This window comes from Erinaceus europaeus, chromosome 14 (genome assembly GCF_950295315.1).
Source record: "Erinaceus europaeus chromosome 14, mEriEur2.1, whole genome shotgun sequence".
NCBI classification, from domain to species: domain Eukaryota; kingdom Metazoa; phylum Chordata; class Mammalia; order Eulipotyphla; family Erinaceidae; genus Erinaceus; species Erinaceus europaeus.
In genome coordinates, this window is record NC_080175.1 from 3,345,598 (window position 1) to 3,368,661 (window position 23,064).

Sequence of the window (23,064 nt, forward strand, 5' to 3'; positions counted from 1 at the left end):
CAGCCCCCCCACCCCTGTGTCTACACGCTGGTCACTCCTGGCAGCTCTCGAGGCCCGACCGCCGGCATTTAGAAGCCGGAGCTGTTCCCTTCGCCTGCCGAGTCTCCCCACGCCAGGCACGGTCCCTTTTGGGGTCCCGATGGCACATGATGACGTGGACACGGGGGCCGTGCAACTAATGGGGAGAAAGTCTCTCCGTGATCGGGACCCCAAAGCCCGAGGGACCGGCGGTAGCTCTGGGCCACAATCAGCCCTCTACAGACTTCCATGACAGAAGGTCGTCGTCGGAACCTCTTTGCTCAAGAACAAGTTTCCTCTTGCCACAGAGGCCAGGAAGGGACAGACAAGTCACGTCCCGGGCTCTGCTCTGCCGTTTGTCAGCGGAGACCTGTCTGGATCCGACCCGTGAGTGGCGTGAGCGCTCGCGGCCGATCCTGCTGTTTGTCTGCCCGGATGGACGGTGCCATCTGGACAGCAGCGAGCAAACGGCGAGAGATGCTCCTGCCAAGTAGGGGACATGCGCCAACTCGCGCCCGCAGACTGTGCGGGGAACGGTTTGAGACTCAGCTGAGAGAGCACGTCTGTTCCGGACGCAGATCTAGCGCAGATCGGACCCAGAGGGGCTGCCAGCCGTGTGTCAGCACCACAGGCCCCACGGCCCCGCCCGGCAGGCGAGCGGCGCGTCAGCCAGGGCCGGCCATGCTCCTCAGCTCGCGGACAGGCTGCGGCATGTGCGAAGGGGGCGCTCCCCCGCGAGAGCCTGTCGGATGGCAGGCAGGATCTCGTCCCGAACGTGCTCGTCTTTATTTAGTAAAGTGTCTTCATCGACCGAGTTCACACCAGAACTCAGGGTGCAGAATGTGGAATGGAATACAGAGTCATTTAAAATAAATAATTTATTCAAAATAGTTTTCTTACCTTATTCACAGTTTCAAGTGGAAAGGGGCTGGGGTGTTGTGTGTCTGTGTGTGTGTGGGGTTAGTACCTATCCTTGATCGGCTCACACATAGTGCGAGCGAGGCGGGCCCCGCAGAGCGAGCACCGGGACGCTGCCCACTGGCCGGGGTGGGGACGGGGGGACACGGGACGGACACGACCGACCGCTTCCCGTTCCGCTTGGAAGGAAGCACTGTCGGGACAGGAAGCCTTTTAAACCTCTCGAAAGCGCCGCCCCGAACCGTCCTCCGAGGCCCGAGTCTGCGGCCCAAGGCGCCGGCTCTCCCGACTCGACCCCGGCCGGCGCCTGGCTGCCGGGCAAGGACAGTCGGTCTCCACGGCGCCCGTTCCGAGCGGCACGGCCTCCCGTTTAATGACACGAAGCGCCGCCCGGACAGGCGGAAGGCACCGAGGCGTCTCTGCGGCCCTGCCCGTCAGGGGCCCGCGCCGCCCTGAGCCAGCAGGCCCAGCAGGCGCAGCAGCACGGTGACTCTCTCCGGGAGGGTGGCGTCCCTGTTGGCGGTGGCCCTCAAGAGCTGGGAGTAGATCTGCTTGTTGGCTCTGAGGGCGGCGTCCTCGTCAAGGTTGCTGCGGGTAGGAAGGAAGAAGACGGGTCAGCGCCCCGGACACCGGGACTGGGTCGGACGCCCTCTGCTCTGTCCTGACCGCAAGTCTGAGCCGCACACCCCCGGCTTCCGGTTCCCGCATGCCACCCCCTTCCTCTCAACTCTCGAGAAGGGCCCACCCGCCACTTCACGGGTTACCTCTCCTCCAGAAGTCGGTCTGCAACGTCTCCCCCTTCCCTCTGTACTAATCTTAACCGGACGCCGCATGCAATGGCAGAAGCGGCCCACGGACCTGAAGGCTCAGCTCCCAGTAGCGCGGCGGGGACCCCCAGCCCCTAGATCACTGGTCCTCTCACAGCCCCTCACTGTACGAAGCCGCCCAAGGCCACGAGGTGCCGGGTCCTAGAGCAAAGAACCTTCAGACCCGGCGCGGGCGGACAGACGCCAAGCCCAGCAGGCGAGGCCAGGCAACACGAGGGAAAGGAATCAGATCTCGACCGATGGACTCGGTTCCCTGACTTCTCCGGCAGCCAAGGTGTGAGGAGAAACAAAGCCCCTGCCAGTGCTTCCCTCAAGTCTAGTGTGGGTCCCCAGCCCCCGAGACGACTGCTGATGCTCCTGGGGGCGAGTCTGTCCAGCAGGCCCAGGCCGTGCGTGTCCCGTGCGGTGCGGTGCGGTGGCTCAGCGCCTGCAGACTCACTTAGCAAACCTTGCGAAACGTAACACCAAGCAGCCGGGTGATACTTGCGGGGCCATGCAGGCAACCACACCTTTTCCCGACAGGAGATTAGCAACTTTAACAAGCTTGGAGGGCCCTCCACAGTGGGGACAAATAAAACAGTGGAGTTGTAGGTTTGGCCGCTCTGAGTACAGAAGGCAACAGCACTTCCGGCCGGCCGGTCACTCAGTCCCTAAACTGGCCGCCACATGGATGAGTCATGTCTCTCGGGGACCACGGCTTCATGCCGCCACCTTGTGGGAACACGGGGGAAATCCTAAACCCACCTCTGGCTGAACAGCAGCTGCCCTGGTGCCAGCCGGGCTCTCCCCCTCCCGCTCCCCCTCCCCCTCCCTCCCCGGGGGCGCAGCAGGTCTGCACGTGTCCGCTTTTCTCCTGCTCTACCCCCCCCCCACTTCTGACTGTCTCTGTCCAATAATAAAGATTAAAATAAAGTTCTTCCTCTAAAGTGTAGATCCTAATAGCAACGAAAGAAAGAAAGAAAGGGAGAGAAAGAAAGAACAAGGCTCCAGTAGGGCTGACAGAAGCAAGGACACCGTGGCACCAAGCTCAAGGGCAGACGACACAAAGCAAGAGCAGAGTCAGTGCCCGCGGACAAGCTCGGTGGAAACATCTGACTAAAACACAAGGAGGAAAGCCAAGGGCGCCAGCAAAGCTGGGAGCGGAGCCCACAGTCAGTCTAAGCCCCGGGCAGGTGGGAGCGGAGCCCACAGTCAGTCTAAGCCCCGGGCAGGTGGGAGCAGAGCCCACAGTCAGTCTAAGCCCCGGGCAGGTGGGAGCGGAGCCCACAGTCAGTCTAAGCCCCGGGCAGGTGGGAGCGGAGCCCACAGTCAGTCTAAGCCCCGGGCAGGTGGGAGCGGAGCCCACAGTCAGTCTAAGCCCCGGGCAGGTGGGAGCGGAGCCCACAGTCAGTCTAAGCCCCGGGCAGGTGGGAGCGGAGCCCAGTCAGTCTAAGCCCCGGGCAGGTGGGAGCGGAGCCCACAGTCAGTCTAAGCCCCGGGCAGGTGGGAGCGGAGCCCACAGTCAGTCTAAGCCCCGGGCAGGTGGGAGCGGAGCCCACAGTCAGTCTAAGCCCCGGGCAGGTGGGAGCGGAGCCCACAGTCAGTCTAAGCCCCGGGCAGGTGGGAGCGGAGCCCACAGTCAGTCTAAGCCCCGGGCAGGTGGGAGCGGAGCCCAGTCAGTCTAAGCCCCGGGCAGGTGGGAGCGGAGCCCACAGTCAGTCTAAGCCCCGGGCAGGTGGGAGCGGAGCCCACAGTCAGTCTAAGCCCCGGGCAGGTGGGAGCGGAGCCCACAGTCAGTCTAAGCCCCGGGCAGCAGTGAGCGGAGCCCACAGTCAGTCTAAGCCCCGGGCAGGTGGGAGCGGAGCCCACAGTCAGTCTAAGCCCCGGGCAGGTGGGAGCGGAGCCCACAGTCAGTCTAAGCCCCGGGCAGCAGTGAGCGGAGCCCACAGTCAGTCTAAGCCCCGGGCAGGTGGGAGCGGAGCCCACAGTCAGTCTAAGCCCCGGGCAGGTGGGAGCGGAGCCCACAGTCAGTCTAAGCCCCGGGCAGGTGGGAGCGGAGCCCACAGTCAGTCTAAGCCCCGGGCAGGTGGGAGCGGAGCCCACAGTCAGTCTAAGCCCCGGGCAGGTGGGAGCGGAGCCCACAGTCAGTCTAAGCCCCGGGCAGCAGTGAGCGGAGCCCACAGTCAGTCTAAGCCCCGGGCAGGTGGGAGCGGAGCCCACAGTCAGTCTAAGCCCCGGGCAGGTGGGAGCGGAGCCCACAGTCAGTCTAAGCCCCGGGCAGGTGGGAGCGGAGCCCACAGTCAGTCTAAGCCCCGGGCAGGTGGGAGCGGAGCCCACAGTCAGTCTAAGCCCCGGGCAGGTGGGAGCGGAGCCCACAGTCAGTCTAAGCCCCGGGCAGGTGGGAGCGGAGCCCACAGTCAGTCTAAGCCCCGGGCAGGTGGGAGCGGAGCCCACAGTCAGTCTAAGCCCCGGGCAGGTGGGAGCGGAGCCCACAGTCAGTCTAAGCCCCGGGCAGGTGGGAGCGGAGCCCACAGTCAGTCTAAGCCCCGGGCAGGTGGGAGCGGAGCCCACAGTCAGTCTAAGCCCCGGGCAGGTGGGAGCGGAGCCCACAGTCAGTCTAAGCCCCGGGCAGGTGGGAGCGGAGCCCACAGTCAGTCTAAGCCCCGGGCAGGTGGGAGCGGAGCCCACAGTCAGTCTAAGCCCCGGGCAGGTGGGAGCGGAGCCCACAGTCAGTCTAAGCCCCGGGCAGGTGGGAGCGGAGCCCACAGTCAGTCTAAGCCCCGGGCAGGTGGGAGCGGAGCCCACAGTCAGTCTAAGCCCCGGGCAGCAGTGAGCGGAGCCCACAGTCAGTCTAAGCCCCGGGCAGGTGGGAGCGGAGCCCACAGTCAGTCTAAGCCCCGGGCAGGTGGGAGCGGAGCCCACAGTCAGTCTAAGCCCCGGGCAGGTGGGAGCGGAGCCCACAGTCAGTCTAAGCCCCGGGCAGGTGGGAGCGGAGCTTCAGGCAAGGAATGAGGCAGAGGGAATAGAATGGGGCAGTGGTGAGAAGAACACTGTCGCGTCCTGAATGCGCCACTCAAACTGCTGGCGGAGACGAGGAAATCATGAAGGCCGCGGAGGCAGAAAGTGAAGGACACAAGAGGAGAGCAGCAGGCTGCTCCTTAGAAGCGCGTTAGTGGGCTGGGCGGCTGCGCACCTGGTTGGGCACACTGCAGTGCCAGAAGACCCGGGTTCAAGCCCCGGGGCCCCACCCGCAACGGGGAAGGCTTCAGGAGTGGTGACGCAGGGCTGCAGGAGTCTCTTTCTCCCCCTACCTCTCTCTATTTCCGGCTGTCTCTAGCCAATAAACAAAGATCAAAAAGAAAAAAGAAAAAGTGTTAGTAGAGGGCGAAGCCCAACAGTGATGACCGCAGACGGACGTGGCCCTGGAACCCACAGGAGCAGGAGCGCAAGAGCGCCCGGTGCGACAGACTTGGAACAAGGATGTGCTCGGAGGAATGCTGCCCGGCCCACCCACCGCAAGCAGCGGCCACGGCACCAACGCAGCGCCAGAGGGCCCGACAGAAAGAGAGCAGGAGCACCAGACCCGGAGTGGATGGGTGGAAGGGGAGCTGCTCGCACAAGACTGCCGTCTGAGGCTCACTGAAAGCAGCGGGCACCGCAGTGGGCTGCAGGCCATCAGGGCAGGAGAGCCGGAAGTTGGTGGCCGGCGTTCGACCCCTGAGCACGGAACGTTACGTGAAGGGAGCCTAGATCAGAGATGCCAGCCGCAGCCATCCGGAACACAGACTTGACAGTGACGGGAAGTCAGCACTGAAATCTAAGGGACCCGCAGCAAGTGGCCAGAGCTCAGGAGGCGGCGGCCAGCGAGGAAGGCGACAGCCCGTGTCCACATCACACTCAGAGGGTTTCAGTGAGACCCAGCGGTAGGTCGCCCATTAAGAAAAGAGTTTTAACGTGAAGATACAATTAGGTTAAAAGCACAGATGGGGGACCGGGTGATGACGCACCTAGCTGATCGCACACACTACAGTGCGCAAGGACCTGGGTTCGAGCCCCCAGCCCCCACTTGTAGTGGGAAAGCTTTGCAAGTGGTGAAGCAGGGCTTCCGGTGTCTCTCTTCTATCACCCTCTTCCCCCTCGATTTCTCCCTGTCTCTCTCCAATAAATAAAGATTAAAAAAAAAAAAAAAAAAGCAGATGGAGAAAGACATTACCCACGCGGAATAAAGCCGAGTAGCTCCACCGCGGCGGCTGCTACGAGCCCAAAGGCCAACTCTCCGAGACACCGGGGTCCCGAGGCTGTGGGCACCACCAGAACTTCTGAGACACGAGACCTAAGTGGCACGGCTGGCCTGAGACTCTAAATCGTGCTCCCCGCTGGCCACAGAAGACGCTGCTCATTGAGCGGGGTCAGTGGCGACCGTCCGCCTCTACTCCAGCCACCTCTCTCTCTCCCAGGGTGTCTGTCTGTCCCAAAGCAGCAGGACCGGCTTCCCCGTCTCAGTGCGTAGCGGGCCACGCAGAGGTCACTCCTCTGCTCGACCAGACAAGAGCCCGCAGCACCCAAGGTCCGGGACCATTACTCGGAGGACAAGCTGTCCCCCTTCGGTGCCCGCAGAGAAAGCCCCGGTAACTCACCTTGTTTTCTTCTTAGCCGAGGACAGCAGTCTGATGGACTGGAGCAGAAGGAATGACAGGCGCGATTCAAAAATGCTGAGTAATTTTATCACTTCTTCTCGATTGAGACTGGGAGAAGGATCGGCAGCTGGCGTGGCTTCCTCACTCTTGGGCTAAAAACAAACATTTTAGCAGCAGGTACGGCGTCATTAAGGTGGTGAAACTGGTTGCGTTAATCCAGTACCTTTTTCCACCCCAGCAAGATCAGACAGCAAACCAGGTGACATCGGCGCAGATTCAAACACACCCACCAGCTATTTACACTGAAGAAAGTCATCCTCGACAACTTGCTGACTTTGTATCGTCAGAAGCTGAAGGGGCAGGACGGAAATGGGCACCAGGCCACAGAGGTCTGAGGAACCAGGGTGAGCAGAGCCACAGGCTGGCACGTCTCTGACAGTGGCTGGCACTCGGCTGCTCCAGGCAGCGTGGGGCGGGGGGTGGGGGGTGTGAGCAGAAAGCCGCAGACTGCTTCCTTCTCTTTTTTAAAAAAAATATTTATTTTATTTATTTCCTTTTGTTGCCCTTGTCTTATTGTTGTAGTTATTATTGTTGTTGTTGGATAGGACAGAGAGAAATGGAGAGAGGAGGGGAAGACAGAGAGGAGAGAAAGATAGACACCTGCAGACCTGCTTCACCGCCTGTGAAGCGACTCCCCTGCAGGTGGGGAGCCGGGGTTCGAACCGGGATCCTTATGCCGGTCCTTGTGCTTTGCGCCACCTGTGCTTAACCCGCTGCGCTACAGCCCGACTCCCCTTCCTTCTCTTAAAACTAAGAATTGCCAAAGCCCTGAAGCAGAACTGACAAGACTCTATCCTCCCGGGGCCTTCCCAAGGCAGATGCACACAATGCGTCTCGCATAGGCGACACTGTCATACAGAAAAAGCGAGCTCGACCGTCCTGTAAGCAGCAGAAGCTGCCGTTAACGTGTCTGCGGGGCACGGACCTGCGTGTGTCACGTGAGCAGGGCGACCAGACACATTCACCACTTGGCCTCGGCGTGTGGGAGCCGGAGGCCAGGCCGGAGCAGCGGCGCGTTTGCTGCCTCACCTGCTCCAGCTCCTCCGCGAGCTGCTGCCCGATGAGCTGGAAGGCGGGCGCCGTCCTCGCCATGATGTCGAGCGCCCCGGACAGAGTCTTCAGCTTCCCCACGTTGCTGTTCTGACCTGGAGCAGTGAACACAGAGGTCGGCGGTGCTTTTAAGCAGATCTGGAACGCAGCGTGGATCCCGATTTTCCAACGCACCGACGAGCAGCTCCTGAGAGCCCCGACTCGCCTTCCAAGGCCAGCTTTGGTTCCCTTTCTTATTACCGTGGTAATAAAGGGTGGGCCGCTACCCCGGGACCAGGACCACTTTCTCAGAGACGCAGCACGCGGCACCACCACGCAGTGGGCGTCCTCCCTGGCGGGCCACCCCATAGCCACAACATCCACCTCTCCAACCACCCCGCCTGAGCGGGCTGCAAGGGGCCCCAGCAGGGAGGAAGGAGGCCCCCAGTCTGCCACCACTGCAGGCCGCTCACTGGGCGAGCACCTGGCCTACTGGAGCCAAGGTGTTTATGACCTTGCAGCCCAGAGGAGCTGTCGGGGGCTGGGGCTCGGCGAGATTCCCGAGCCAAGTCGCGCAGCTCCCAGAGGCCGCACGGCACGGGCTCCCACGAGCTTCTATTCTGCCCTGCGAGTGACGGTGTGTCAGAGAGGACTAGCCTTGCCCAAACAAATCCGGCCTCCGCCTCCTGGTCCTAGGCGACTGACCTCGCAGCCCTGGAAGGCCTCTTCTCACAAGGCTGTCTTTGCTTAGGGCTGCACTAGATACTGAACAATGTGGTGTCTGCGGGAGTCGTGGGTCCCAGGACCTCCAGAGGGGCCGGGGACAATTGTGGTCATGCCTGTGTGTATCCCATTGAAGTTCTGGACCCCCCGAGCTCGAGTGTCCCCCGTGGGCATCCCGGTGCCCCGTCACAAGGCTCTGAGGGGCGGTGAGCACTCACGGGATCCCTGGGGAGCACGTTACAGGGTGCTTCCCGAGCTCTGTGCCGCGGGGTCGCTGGGACTGCCCTTTTGGGACGCAGCTGACTTCCATCTTGCCCTTTCTGTCATGAGCAGGGAATCCTGCAAGGGTGCGTGTGTGCATATGTATCTGTGCACACGCCCCAAAGCAGGGCGACTGCTCTGGGCTCCTGTCTAATATCACTAACTATGGGCAAACGAGCAAGACAGGCCTCGCACCCACGGCAGCCTCAGGTCTCCTCACTACAACGCACGCAGACGCGAGAGGCGGAGAGCGAAACTTACTGGCCATCTGAAACTCTGCGAAGGCCACTCTTTCTAGCTGAACCCTGAGCAGCTCGCATGGAGCACCCTTCAGGAGCTGGAACAGCCTCCCGGCCTTGCTGTAGTGCAGGTCCGCCAGCACGCGGTGCTGCTTCCGGAGATGCTCGTCGCCGACCTGCAACCAGAAGCGGGCGGGCAAGGCAGGTCCTGAGGATCTGACCGGACGGCCAAGTCTTGCGGCTTCAGTTTGTACCTGTGTCTCTAATCGACTCATTTCCCGACTTTTTCTGTACGGGGACGAAGAGCCCACTCCATTCTCTCCTCTTACAGCTACCCCCCCCCCCCCCGGGTCTCTCCAGCTTGCTGCCTTTCCCTTGCGGATGGGTATCTGGGAGATCAGACCATCTGGGTAAGTTTCGATCTCGGCTGGAGGCCTCCTGTGGGTAGGGGGAGTCTCAGGCCAGCTCAAAACGGGAAGAAACCCTTTCCAGGTTCACCTGACCTCCAGGAATGCTATTCGCAGGCAATGGCAAGCCAGGAGACCCAGACCCCGGGCTACAACGCGACATAAACTGTCTCGGTGTTCGGCTAAGAAAGAAACACAACAACCCCCCCCCCCCCCCCGAGAAACCGTAAGCCCCAGACTGCTAGCAGAGTCGAGGCGAGACCAGAGGAGGCGAGGCTGTGCGCGTTCTTCAGGCCCGAAGCTCACAGCCAGACAGAACACACGAGCAGCTCACTGGGAAGCCCAGGGCAGCCGTTAACCTGGGTGGGTTCTGAGGGAGACTCGGCAACAGGGTGGGTGCCCAGGGGCTGACGAGAGGCTCTCCCACCCGACACAGGGCGTCTCTGGGAGTCGAACGTTCCCTGCCTGCTGTTCTGTGCTTGCTCCAGGCTCACACGGAGGTGGGCGCCTCAAGCCGCAGAGCCTTTACTGTGAGGCCTACTGCCGACTACAGTTGAGATCTACAGACATGCTGACCTGCCCTTCCGCAAACTGAGCCCCAAGCAGAAACGGCGGAGGAAAGCAGTTATGACTCGCCGGAGGCTCAGAGAACGGTCAGATTTGGGGGGTGTGGGGTCGGGGTATTAAAGCGGTATCTTAACATCGGCGCCGTGCAACTGGGCGCTAACTGCACTCTGGCAATCAGACTCCTGCCACTCCTTCTACCGCTATGCCTGCTTCACCCTCCACCGTGGCGGCCTGGGGCCGACGCCGAGGTGTCTGCCTGCAGTCCGGTGTGTGAGAGAAGCTCCCGGAAGGCCGGGCTTTAGTGACTGGATAGGGACAGCCAGAAATCGAGGGGACAAGACGCACCTGCAACCCCGCTTCACCGCCCACAAAGCTGCCCCGGCAGGTGGGGACCGCAGGCTCCGACCCGGGCCCCGGGCCCACGCGGGGGGTGACACCTGCGCTCAGCTGGGCGCACTACCTACCGCCTGGCCCCTTCCCAGGCCCTACCTGGTTCCTCAGACAGCTGTGGTACATGGAGGCCAGCCGGTGGTGGATGGTGGCAGCTCGATACTGGCAGAGGGGCTGCCGGGCGGACCCCGAGTCGACGTCACAGTACTTCAGGGACTTGGCCATGGCCTCGCTGACCTCCTTCTCGACCTTCCCGTTGGAAAGGGGAGGGAGACAAAGGCAAGCCCGTCATTTCTACGAGAAGTTTCAAAGCGTGTAGGTACCTGCCGTCGAGGAAAAGGTGGCGACGGAGGCTGGCGTCTGCCGACAAAGGAACGGGAGGTGTCGGGCGAGCCGCCCACGTTACCTGCTCCTGAGCTTTTCTGGACAAAGGGGCGTAGTCCTGCAGCAGGGTCGCCAGAGTGAAGTAGGTGGTGGACAGCTCCCAGTTCACCGAGTCCCAGACAGCAGCGTGTGTGTCTCTTGTCCCCAGCGAGCGGAGGGCCTTCAAGTAGTAATCGACAGCCTTGGGGGGGAAGGGGATGTGTGATCCATTTAGATGCGGGTCCCCGGGGAGACAGCTCAGCGGCTAGAGCACAGGCCACGTGCCCAAGCAGACAGCGACACCCTATAAAGAAACATAGCTCGGCCCTCGTGCCGACTTAACCGTGGGAGATGGAGGGAGTGGCGACGGGGAAAGCCGTTTCAGTCCGGTCAGGTCTGTCAGACACTGACGGCAGCTCATCCACCTCAGCCGCTCTCATGGCCAACTCACGGCCGCCGTGTGGGCGTGCTTTCTCTCTCGCGAGGCTGGCCAGGGCCTCGTGTATGTAGGACACCACTGGGTCGCACCGTGGCCGGCTAATCCAATGCACCGACGACAGAGAAAAAGGGTCCAAGTCCAGTCCTCTCCCTGTGCCCTGAGCAGATCACCTCCCAGGCCACCTATCCCGTGTCTTTCTGAGCAGGGGGTGGTGAGCACCAGAAAGAAATGAAGAAGGGGGGGGGGGCGACGACAGAGAAAGACACCCGGGCACTGCTCCCCAGTCCTGGACGCGACTCCCCTGGCGCTGTTCTCAAGGCCCCATGCAGGATGGAGGCCAAGCCGCCGCGGCACAGGACCACATGCGTCTCTTAGTGGCGCTACCTGCTGCTCCCCGCCCTTCTCTTTCTGAATAAACATCAGAACCTGGGGGCCGAGTGCCAGGACCCGGGTTTGAGCACTTGCTTCATGACCTTCAGGTGAAGCGCGCCCGCAGGCGTCTAGCTCTCTGCTTATGGTGCTGCACCGAGTCCCTCCCCGGGCTTTCATCCACCACCGACACCGAGTGACACGCTTTCCCCGCCGGCCTGGCGCGGCTACCTTGTTGTAATACAGGCCCTCCTCCGGCGAGAACTCCCGCTTGAACTCGCCGCCCGCGCCGCAGTGCGCCTGCGCACAGATGCGCATGAGCCTGCCCGTGTTGCACAGCAGGAGCGCGGCGTTGGTCGCGTCCTTGATGGCCTCGAAGCTGTGGATCCCCTTCTCGAAGCAAGAGAAGCTCTTCTTCCACAGCTGTTGCTCCGCAGCAGACACGCCTCTGCTCGCTTAGAAAGACACAAAGAAAGGGAGACGATCGTGCGGGCAGACCGCCGTCTCCCATGTGGCGACCGGCTGGAGGGCGGCCACCCAGGCCTGTGGCTCGGATCTCCTCGCGGCTGCTGCGGGTGGCGGGACTCCAGGCCGAACGCCAACACCCCACCCTGGGCGCGAGCGCGGGTGCCCCCGGCCCCGGGGAGCAGCAGTTTGGTGTCGGGGTACGAGCCCCACGTGGCTGGCGTCCTTCCACAAGGAACTCGGGAGGACAGAGTGAGGCGGCGGCCTGCGGCCAAGGAGAGAGGCCGCAGCCGGCTTTCAAGCGGGCCGGCACGGCACCCAAGCAAAGATTTCCATGTGACTCCCGCTCCCCTCACCCCCCTCCGAGTCAGCTCAGGATTGCAGGTCTCGGGGTGGGTGGCTGGGGGGCCCTCAGAATGCACATCTCACTATGCCCAAGGGCCTGGGTTCAAGCCCCCGTCTCCATCTGCAGGGCACTTCATGAGTGCTGAAGCAGCGCTGTAGGGTCAGGGCCTCTCTGACTCTCCCCCATCCCCTCCATCTCTGTCTCTACCCAAACGCAGGTACCACGGCTCAGCGATAAGCCTGGTGGCGCGAGTGAGCGCACACGCGCGCGCACACACACACACACACACACACACACACACACACACACACACACGGGCACCCAGCCCAAGTCCTCCCACGTGTCTGACTCCTTGCAGCTCTGGTACGCTCAACTCGAGCTCAGCCCGTCCTTTCTCTGTGCAACCTTTGCCTCCTGACCCACTTCCAAGACGCCAACTACGAAGCCGAGTAGGAGGCCCCGGCCCATTCCGACAGCCTCTACGCAGAAGACTGGCCCAGACTCCCCCACCTATGTCCACAGGAACCTGCGACTCAGACAGGGGTCCGGCTGAGTCTCCGGCTCCTTCCTAATGCTGCCCGCCCCCACGCCCAGCCCAGCCCAGCCCAGCCCAGGGGTGGCCTACACACTGTCCACTGCCCTGGCCAAGTACCCTTCCTTCCCAGAGTCCGTCAAGCACTGCACGATACTGGCAGGTCTCTCCTGCTCTGGCCTTTCTGCTGCCCTGCACTTGCACTAAAAGCTCTTTTCTGAGATTCGTATTCTCTCTGCCTTGCTGGCCAGGGGAAGCACACCTTAGCCCGTCATACGTCCAGCACACAGCCCAGCACACGGCGGGTGGTCTGCTCTGCTCCTCAACTGACTGGTAGGGGACAAGAGCTGGGTAGGGGACGAGAGCTGAGGGCCCGAAAGTGGAGCAATTTCTCTAACTACTTCCTGAGAAGTGACGCGAATTCAGCCTTCTTGAGCGGAAACCTCTTCATGACGTCAAGTCGAAACACAGCTCGTGGCCCAGCCTTCCAGGACCAGTGGGCTTTCAAAACCGAGACAGGAGTAAAGGCGAGGGCTGTGGAGATACTCACCGACCCTCTCGCTCTGTAACGCAGCGGCCTGGTTCATGTAAAAGACGCCGATTTCATTTCTGATATTGCCCATTCTCTTCAGCACCTGGACGTAGTGCTCTGGGTTTTGGCTTTTTAAGTCACTGAATTGTAAGATTTCATTCGCAGCTTCGTAACATTTACAACTAACTGTAAGTTGACTTTCCAAGTCTGTAGACAAGTCAGTTGCCCAAGCAAATCCTTAAGGGAAAAAAGGAGAGATGACTGAGTGAGGGAACCCTCTTCCTGAGCACCTGTGTGGCCTGCTTTCCCCAAGACTGCAGGGCAAGCGCGGCGCGGCCCAGTGCGGGCACGCTGAGATGCACTCATGGTTAAAGTCAGGTTTCTAAGGAAAGGCCCCTAACACTCCATTTTCTTGGAAATCAACACTGAATGAAAACACATTTGCAGGCCCATTAGGGTTTACGACTGGAGAGAGAGCACATGCCAAAACATGCCACTCATACTTGCAAAGACATTTTCCCCTTTGTAATTCATGGGACCTGTTCCCGAAATGAAGCTTCAGTTGTTACCAATGCTGCTCACGTTTGACAATGCCAACGTGACTTCCTGAAGAAACCTCTAGATAAGCTCTCAGAGCTGTGAACATGCCACCCCGGAATGAGGGAACGCAGAGAGCCCCAATTCAAGGGAGGAAGAGACAGCACACAGCTGCTCCGCCCCAAACATCCAAGAGAAGTCGCGCTCTCCAGCCATTTCAGATGAGACTCTCGGGCTGTGGGTGGCAGACGCAGGCGTCTCCCCGTCTACTGCGATAAAATGATTATCTGGCACACCCAGGAAGCAGCGCAAGGAAGAGGCAGAAACAAGGAGACGGCCCATCTTCGGACGCGCTGCTTGGGAAGCGGGCATCACGCGGTGTGGGCGATGAAGCGAGCACGTGGGACCGGGCGGTGGCGCACCTGGCTGAGCGCACATGTTGCAACGCGCAAGGACCCAGGTTCAAGGCCCCAGTCCCCACCTGCAGGGGGCAAGCTTCACAAGTGGTGAAGTAGGGCTGCAGGTGTCTCTCTCTGTCTCTCTCTCACCCTCTCTATCCCTCCCTTCCATCTCAATTTCTGTCTCTATCCCATTAATAAAGATAAAAAAATCTGCAAGAAAGCGAGCACGTCCTAACTCAGCTCTATGGGGCCTGGCGGCAGACTGGCCTCTTGTCTCAGCTGCTGCCTTAACTACAGCACGCTCCCCACCGTACTGAGCTGAGGGAGGGACTTTCTTGCTCACATCCGCCTCCCCCCGGATTTCCTCGTTTTAAAATGTGACACCCTCAAACACAGTGGTGAGCACAAGTCAGCCCGCCAGCCAGCTCTGAGTCAGCCCAGCTAGGCGGGGTTTCTGAGCCTCAGGGCCTGCTCGCCAGCCGCCGCTACACATTTTCAAGAGAGAATCGTGGCGGGGGTAGGAGCAGGCAGACAGGAGCAGGCAGATGGAAAGGCGGGCGGCGCAGCTGCACGCAGGTCTCATCTGTCACTCGTTCTAGCGGTAGAATCGGCGACTCGAGAGACTCTCAGGCCGCTTCACACAGATGCACGGTATCGCGCTCGATCAAAAAAATCAAGGGACGGATGGAAATGGCAAAGCCGCGCCGCGCCGCGCCGCGCTGCCCCGCCCCGCCCCGTCCCCTCACCTTGGCAGCTGGCCTCGCGGTGCAGGCTGTGCAGGATCTCCTGGTCCTCTTTGGTCTGGTAGTTGAACTCCTCCAGGTGCGCCGCCCGGTTGCTGGCGTTCTGGGCCAGCATGAGCTGGATGTCCCCACACAGCGTCAGATACTGAGAGAGGAACAGCAGCACCTCAGACAGCATGTTGGTGCAGAGGCAGCAGTAGGTGTCTGGCGGGGAGAGAGAAGCAAGGGGACGAGACGCCAAGGTCAACGACCTCGCTCACGCCTCACGCGGAGAGCTCTGCCCGTGGCCGCCCGGGGTCTCACCGGGGACTCACCGGGGACTCACCGTGGCTCTGCAGTGCGAGTTTGATGTAGCGCAGCGCCCGGCCGTACTTCTGAAGGCTCATGGCGGCGTCGGACAACACGTAATAGGCCTTGGACGACTTGAGAATCAGCTGGAGCTTCATTTTATGCTGCCAAGAACCCGGGATCATCCCAGACTGGCTGGAATAATGACCCTTCTCAAGGGAGCCCACTGGAACGGGAGAGACAGACAGCGAGCTTTACTGAGAGTGAGCCTCATGAGAAGTGGACGGTGTGTTTCTATCCCCGGCGCCCAGAGGCTGAGGACCTGCAGCACTCGAGTGTGGCCCTGGATCTCGCCCCCCCCCTTTTGTTAATAAATAAAATCATAAAAAACAAAACCAGAAAACAGCAGTCAAGTGAAATGAAATGGCAGTGTTCCCTCGACTGTGGAATTTCCCACAGGCCCTTGGCCTCGCTGCAGTTAATTTCCGGTCGGTCATTCCCTTTCTGGGTCAAGGCCATGGCTAACTCACGGCTGGCATCTTCCTCTCGCTCCGGGCCATGCACCAGCCTTGGGGGGGAGTCTAACTCTCTGGAGCAGACACTTAACCACCTCCCGCTGGAGAAGGCGGACAGACCCAGAAGGTGTGAAGCACCTTGTCCCAGAAAGGCCACTCCTCAAAGCTGGGCGGCCCGTCTCCCAAGTCTGCTTTTCGGCACGCTTCTCTGACCGAAGCCCCAAGTCTTGGGGAACTAACTGTATCAGGCTGCAGGCATTAGCCCTCACAGTGGGGAAGGGGAAGGGGAGAAACCAGTTCTTCCTAGACACTACAAAGGGGACTGAGTCACCCTGCTGGTGTCTATTTCCAGGGAAGGGTATCTGCCCTCCTCCCCAACACACCATGCCCGTCCTCTGAAGTCCTTCTAGGGGCTGCCTTCACCGCTAAGCCGACCTACTGTGCTCCAGGAGCACTCCTTTGCTGTTCTTTTTAAAAAATATTTTATTTATTAACGAGAGGGATAGGTGAGAGAGAGAGAGAAAGAACCAGACATCACTCTGCTCCATGTGCTGCCGGGGATTGAACTCAGGACCTCATGCTCCAGAGTCCCGGACCACCTCCAGGAGCAGTTCTTACTCTGCCAGAAAGGCCGCATCGGCACATCGATCCAACTCACTTTTGTCCAAAAACAGGGCCATCTGCTTCTCCAGACCCTCAGGGCCCCCTCTTGTGGACTCATCTTCATATTTCAAGGGGATCGGGGTGTTGGGGTCAGCTGCAGGAAGGTCGCTTTCTTTTTTAATGCTGCTATCCACCGACTTTAAACCCTTAAGGAGACAGACAGACAGACCGACTGACCGTAACTACGCACAGAACTGAAGGCCTCCAGGCAACACTGACATCTGAGCCACCAGCGGGACACTGAGAGTGTATTTTGAAGACAAACTTCAGAAGGCCCTGACAGACACTGAAAGAACCCGGCAGAGCGAAAAGCAGATTCCACTCGCACGCGGAAGGCGCGAGCAGCACAGGGCGCTCCCAGGGCGCCAGCCGTCTGCCCCGAGGACACAGCCCCCAGACGCGCCACGTCCCCTCCCCCCTCCCCGGAACTCACCTCCAGGACGTAGCTGAGCACGAGCCGACAGCGCTCTTCGGTGTCGTGGCAAACGGGGAACGCACAGTTCGGCTGGGGACAGAACACGGCGTCAGCGCAGGCCGCCCGACGGACAGACGCCGCCGCGGCTTGCTCCCACCTGGCAGCCGCGAAGGCCTCACAGTCAGTGGCGTCTGCCCTCACGGGCGGGGACCCCGTGTTTTCACGCAGTCCGAGCTGACACCAGCAACAGAGAGAGCACCTCACACGAGTTCTGCCGTGGAAGCGCTAGGTGCTTCATGGCGTAACACGGTTCTGTTACAACAAGGACGTGAAGCTACTGAGTGGCGGTGCTGGGGACTGAACCTGGGACTTCAACCTCAGGCATTTAAGTCTGCTTCTTGTGCTCTCTCCCTGGCCTGGAAGCGGTAAGCTGTAGGTAAATGAATACGATCTAACAGGTCCGCTCGACTCCTAGTCAGCTCTGGCACTTGGCGACACGATGCCATTGACCCAGCACCGAGTTAACAAGCACCCGGGGCGGCCTCGCTTTCCACGCTGAAGCGGCCTAAGTGCTGCCCGGCATGTGGTCCTGCTGAGGCCCGTGGGGCTGGAGCCACTGCGCTCACTTCACAGGAGGTGGCAAACACGCACGATGTGAGGACCGTGTCCGGGACAAGGCAAGGGCCGCCCCGCCCGCCCGCGTGGAGACCAGAGAGCCGTTTCTGCGAGCACCACCGCACCCGCACCCGCACCCACCACTACGGCCCCCGCGCAGTGCGGGCCGAGCAGCCGTGGGTGGCACCACCCAAGTGCCCGTTCTCCGTCTTCTACATTTTAGGGACGGAGAAACAGGGCGGCAGGGAGAGCGCAGAGGCACGAATGGCCCCCTCCATGTGCTTCCCGCATCCGGAGCGGGGCCTGGAGCTGCGGGCTCCGGGAGCCCGAGCTACGCCTGGGCGCTGCACTCCAGGTATTGGGACGCCGCTGGAAGCCACGGACACGGTCAGTTATCAGCTAACCGACCGCGCAGCACTTAACACGAACTTCTGCGGTCACGACTTTGTGCATCATCAGAAAGACATCTCACCCCACCAGGAGACTGACCCTCACAGCGCCCTGAAATTCAAGTGGATGCCGACTTTTTTCTCTGGAGTCCTAGACACAGCAGACCGAAGTGTGTCTAGACCTCTAGACTGTTCAGGAGGCCGTTACTAAGTTTTTTCTTTAAGAAACCAGGGCACTGCTCACGGCGTAGTGAGAGGAGATGCAAGGACCTCATCTATGATCACTGTCTCCACGAGGGAGGGAACAGCCAGCACCCGTTAGCTAGTGCAGTCAGGGAAGGTCTCGTGGAGGAGGTGGCATTTCAGTTTAAGACTTGAGGCTTAGAAACAAAGTTAAAAAACCAAACACAAGAAAGGGAAGGTATGTCTGAGCACACGCACAACCAATGGCCTCGATCTGGATGAGTGTGGGAGACAGAACAGTAAGATGGCTGAGATAAATCAGGAAAAAGTGAAGGAGGTTAGGAAAATAAGCAATGTTATCTGGGGACAGGAGAGCAGCTTCAACAATCCACTCTGACAGTTTCCATCTGAGAGTCTGACTCAGAGCTCAAGTCAGGAGGCTTTCTGGTAACACGTGGCTGCATTTAGGCCAGCCGAGGCAGAAGTCGCCCTAGTCAGGCTTAGATCTAACGACGGGAGGCAGACCGAGGCAGTCATAGTACAGAAAACTGAATAGATGCCGCCAAGAAAAACGACAGCCTAAGGTTCGTGCAGATGACTTCTAAGTCCGAGGCTCTGAGCTCCCAGGTTCAATCCCCAGCACCCCCACCAGCCAGAGCTGAGCAGGGCTCTTGTCTTTATCTGTAGCTTCTCCTCCTCTGTACCCTTCAGTGAAAATAAAGAAAATACACCTTAAAAAAGAAAGAAAGAGTAACGGCGGGGCAGTCAGCGGAGCCCATGCCAAGAGAGCTCTAAAGGGCGAGGGGCTGTGAGGGCTGCCGGGCCGGGCCTGACCAGGGCAGAGACGCGCCCACCCGGTAGCTGGCACGGCTGTGGCACTGAGTTAAGCGCTGGGCTGCATGCGGCACAGGGCTGGTACACCAGACCTCGCCACAACCACCAGCCATCAGCGGGCCGCCCCTGCTCCCTGCTGGTCTAGGTGGTGTCTGGAAAGACCCCACGGGAAAATCGCCACGGCGGGCGGAGCTCGTGCTGCTCTCCAGAGGGATGCTCGAGGGTCAGCTGACCTGGGCGGACCAGCGGAGTCTGGGATTTACCGAGCTGACACTCTCCTCAGACCCTGTTACAAAGGATCGACTGAAGGAATCCACCTTGTAAGAGGCTGTTATTAAGTTTTTTTGTTTTTTTTTTTTTCCTTTTAAACCAGGGCACTGCTCAGCCCTGACTTGTGGCGCTGTGGAGGACTGAACCCGGGGCTTTGGAGTCTCAGGCACGGGAAGCTCTTGGCAGAACCGCGATGCCACCTACCCCGCCCTCTACTGATACACCTTAATACACAGGTCAAAGTGCTTACTCTGATCTGATGGATGGACTTGTACTTTTCTGGAACCGATAGTTCCCCGACAGACTCGATGATGGCGACAGCTCTGCTGTCACCCGAGGGGCCAGCACTGGCGCAGTAGGGCCCGTTCTCGTCACTGTCTGGCGCCTCCTCCTCCTCCCCCTCCTCCTCCTCCTCGCTGTAGCTCTCGTCAGAATTCTCATTCAAAGGCGACTCTGCGCTTTCTTCTTTCTTAGGTTCGTCCAATTGAAAAAGTTCCGAAAGCATGTAATTTGCTGAAGCGATAATCTGAAGGAGAACAAACCAACACTGATGTAAGTGGCTGTCGTAAAAGCCGGGCACTCTGGACAGGCAGCAACTCTTACCCAGCTTCAGGGGTCATGTAAAACGGTCACTCGCTCCAAGCAGCATCATGCGGCAGACGCGCGCGCCGCCAAGTAACCAAGGTCTAGACGTGCGCTCCAAGCCCTTATGGGGAGGCACACTTCCTGCTCTGCCGGAGCGCTGCCAGCTCTGCATCACGGGGGCGCTGGGGCTGGGGCACTACCATACACCGTCTCCCCAGCCCAACCTAGTTACTTCCTAGGTCCTTCCCTTAAGAAAGAGTATTCCACTAGAAACAAAAGTTTGCATGTGCAGGATGTCCTAACTGAGATTTCACACCAAGCCAGCTAAGAAGCCAGAATCTTTTTTCAAGTTAGTAATATGGTGACCTTTGTAAGTAACCAGTATTAACCCTCAAGCAGACAATCACCGGATCACAGCTCCCTTACTTTCACGCAGACAAGTTAACATCCACGATTACTAGGGCATGACCTGGAGGCTTTACGGGGTGCGAACCCCCTGGCTTTGCATGTGCCCGGGTGCTATTCTTGTTCACAGACGTTTTTTAAAAGGCACTGGAGGATAGTTTTCCACTTCCTAATAGCGACCAAGTAAATAAATGCAAAGCAGACAGAACATCACTCCAGCTCTTAATTGCACGCGCTCTACAGGAGGAAAATCCAGTGAGGCGCGTCACGAGCTTCTCTCACGTCTACACCGCACAGCTGCTCTCACTGGACTTGTGATCGTGCTTAACAAAATATCTCACTGTGTAGTCCATACATCCCCGTTCAGGCTGGGTCCATTTGAAGTGCTCAATGGCCATGTACAGTTGGTGGTCACAGCGACGAGCGACTAGGATTTGCGGCCTCTGCCCAGCGAGGATTCGTCTGCTCTGGGGGCTGGCCGAGCGAGAGCCTCACCTGAGGGTGCCTGCTCTTGTCTAGCAGCTTGACGCAGTTGAGCAGCAGCGTTCTGACAGTCCCATAGTGCTTCTTGTTTTGGTTCTTCTTCATCATCACGTTGCAAGCAACTCTAAAAGCAAAACCAAAACAATAAAGAAATTCAGAATTAAAACATGCAGAATTAAAGCATGCTCCCCATTCAGCAGTCCCTGCAAGACTCAAGTCTGGACACACTCTTCTTTTTTTTTTAAAAAAAAATTTCAATCGCCACCAGGGTTCTCGCTGGGGCTCAGTGCCTACCAGACAAATACTGCTCCTGGCAGCCGCCTTTTTTGATAGGCTAGAAAGCAGCTGAGAGGGGAGAGGAGAGAGATGTAAGAGAGACAGCTTGGGAGTCGGGCGGTAGCGCAGCGGGTTAAGCGCAAGTGGCTCGAAGCACAAGGAACGGCATAAGGATCCCGGTTCGAGCCCCGGGCTCCCCACCACAGGTGGTGAAGCAGGTCTGCAGGTGTCTCTCTCTCCCCGTCTTCCTCTCTCCATCTCTCTCTGTCCTATCGAACAACGACGACATCAATAACAACAACAATAACTACAACAATTAAAAACAAGGGCAACAAAAGGGAGAATATCTTTATGCATGTGAAAATAGGAGACAGCCGCAGCACTACTTCACGTCTCTTGAACCCTGCCCCTGCAGATGGGGGCTGGGACCCGGGTCCTCGCGCATGGTAACCGTGCACTGGCCCCAGGCGTGCTCCCCTGCCCTTCCGGCCGGCACTGTGTCGGTCACCTCCCTCCAGCTCGTTTTGGTCCCACGCACGGTTTTTAAACCATGAAAACTTGCAAGGCATCTACTCCTGCTCAGGCAGCTTGGCGGGACGTTCAAGAAGGCCGCTTCTCCGCCTCAGCCTCGCCGCACTCACTTGTACAGCAGAACAGCCACCGGCATCGTGAACGGGTTCTGGTACTTGTCTTCGGTCTCCTCGCACAGCGTGGTGAGATCGTATAGCTTCACGATGTCACTGCCACTCGCTGCAAGACACAGAGGTACGCGTCACGTCCCAGAAGCTGCTGGCGACAGGCACCGCGGGCTCCGAGAGCGATTACCTTTAAACAGCCAGTAGGTATGCCCTTCTTTGGTACAATTAGACTTCAGAAATGACAAGATATTCTGTGCAATATCTTTTATGACTTTCGTAGAAAAATTAGAGTTTTCCAAGTTGGGAATCTCTTCTGTTTTTATCATTTCATACTTCTGCAAAACAAATGGCAGGCCGCTGAGAAGAGAGCCCCGCAGCACACTTGCTGCTTAAGGCCGACTGGGGTCAGAGACCGCTCGGTGGGCAGGGCGGGTGCCTCGTCCCGTGTGACCCAGATTCAAACCCTCATTTCCACCCCTGGGGAGGATGTGTCAGGCTGTGGTCTCTCCCCCTCCAAATCAAGTAGCCGGGGCCACGTGGCAGTGTGCACGCAAGAGGCCTGGCTGTACCACCAGCGACCAAAGACGTAAGTCCTCTAACTAGGACCTTTCTGGACAGCACGTGTTCAATCTTTTCACTATCCCTACAGTCCAGAGGGGCCTGACGCAGCCCTGTCAGCAACGCCACTTGTTTATATCACGGGGTAAGTCAAGAAGGAAGATCACGAGGCTTTCGGTGACAGATTTAGCACCAGTAACAGCAAAATAAAAAAATAAAAAAAACAAGGGCAACAAAAGGGAATATTTAAAAAAAAAAAAAAAGCACCCTAAGGCCAGAAAGTCCAAATTAACTGGCAACTAAGACCAATCATGGTTTCTCTTTAATATTTATTTATTCCCTTTTGTTGCCCTTGTTATTGTTCTTGCTGCTGCTGTTGTTGGATAGGACAGAGAGAAATGGAGAGAGGAGGGGAAGACAGGAGGAGAGAAAGGCAGACACCTGCAGACCTGCTTCACCGCCTGGGAAGCGACTCCCCTGCAGGTGGGGAGCCGGGGTTCGAACCGGGATCCTTACGCCGGTCCTTGCGCTTTGCGCCACGTGCGCCTAACCCGCTGCGCCACCGCCCGACTCCCATCCCCAGTCGTGGTTTCTAAGGCTGACTTCTCATCTCGCTCTGTGGTCCACTCAAGCCCACAAAGCCAGCACTGCTTTTCCTTCCAATTCCTTTTCGAGATGTCCTGCTGCACTCCTCTGCTTCTTTCCGAATGCCCTCTCCCTCTTCACCGTGAGCGGAAGCCAAGTGTGAGAGCCCGCCGTGTCCATGCAGGTGACCGACGGCTCTATGCATTTCTCAAGCATCATTTCTTTAATACCCGCAGCTTCAAAATACTCACTGGGGCATTTCACGCTTTCCTCCAGCTGAACACGCCCACACTAAAGAGATCCACGTCTCTCTCAGGCGGCATCTAGTGCCGCCACTCCGGCCCGGAGGCTCAGGTCCCACTGGACCCACCTCTAACGCGGCTTTCATCAGACCTTGCAGTTTAGGAAGATGGTATCGCAGCGGTTCTCAATCAAGGGGGGAAATCAGGACCGTCTGGAAAGCTTTCTCCTCTTGACAGACTCCGCTCCCACAGATGCTGACATTCCTAAGGCCCCAGCAAATGCATTTCACAGCGGGCCACTAGAGATTCGGATGCAGACTGCGATTTATTAGGTTTGA

The 23,064-nt window shown here is 59.0% G+C and overlaps 1 protein-coding gene across 2 annotated transcripts in view; it reads right to left on the reverse strand.

The window, feature by feature from the left end:
- Positions 1 to 878: 878 nt before the first annotated feature.
- The window catches only part of EDRF1 (erythroid differentiation regulatory factor 1), a 44,565-nt gene continuing 22,379 nt past the window's right edge, over positions 879 to 23,064 (reverse strand). For both annotated transcript variants that reach the window (XM_060171095.1, XM_007523846.3), the window contains 16 exons: positions 21,529 to 21,676; positions 21,345 to 21,453; positions 20,440 to 20,551; positions 19,205 to 19,480; positions 16,682 to 16,753; positions 16,244 to 16,394; positions 15,108 to 15,296; positions 14,786 to 14,986; positions 13,120 to 13,338; positions 11,458 to 11,681; positions 10,462 to 10,620; positions 10,155 to 10,304; positions 8,714 to 8,867; positions 7,469 to 7,584; positions 6,380 to 6,531; positions 879 to 1,524 (listed from right to left, as the gene is read on the reverse strand). In XM_060171095.1, the coding sequence (XP_060027078.1) occupies positions 1,371 to 1,524; positions 6,380 to 6,531; positions 7,469 to 7,584; positions 8,714 to 8,867; positions 10,155 to 10,304; positions 10,462 to 10,620; positions 11,458 to 11,681; positions 13,120 to 13,338; positions 14,786 to 14,986; positions 15,108 to 15,296; positions 16,244 to 16,394; positions 16,682 to 16,753; positions 19,205 to 19,480; positions 20,440 to 20,551; positions 21,345 to 21,453; positions 21,529 to 21,676 (2,586 nt within the window). In that variant the 3' untranslated portion in view covers positions 879 to 1,370. The remainder of the gene's footprint in view (positions 1,525 to 6,379; positions 6,532 to 7,468; positions 7,585 to 8,713; positions 8,868 to 10,154; positions 10,305 to 10,461; positions 10,621 to 11,457; positions 11,682 to 13,119; positions 13,339 to 14,785; positions 14,987 to 15,107; positions 15,297 to 16,243; positions 16,395 to 16,681; positions 16,754 to 19,204; positions 19,481 to 20,439; positions 20,552 to 21,344; positions 21,454 to 21,528; positions 21,677 to 23,064) is intronic.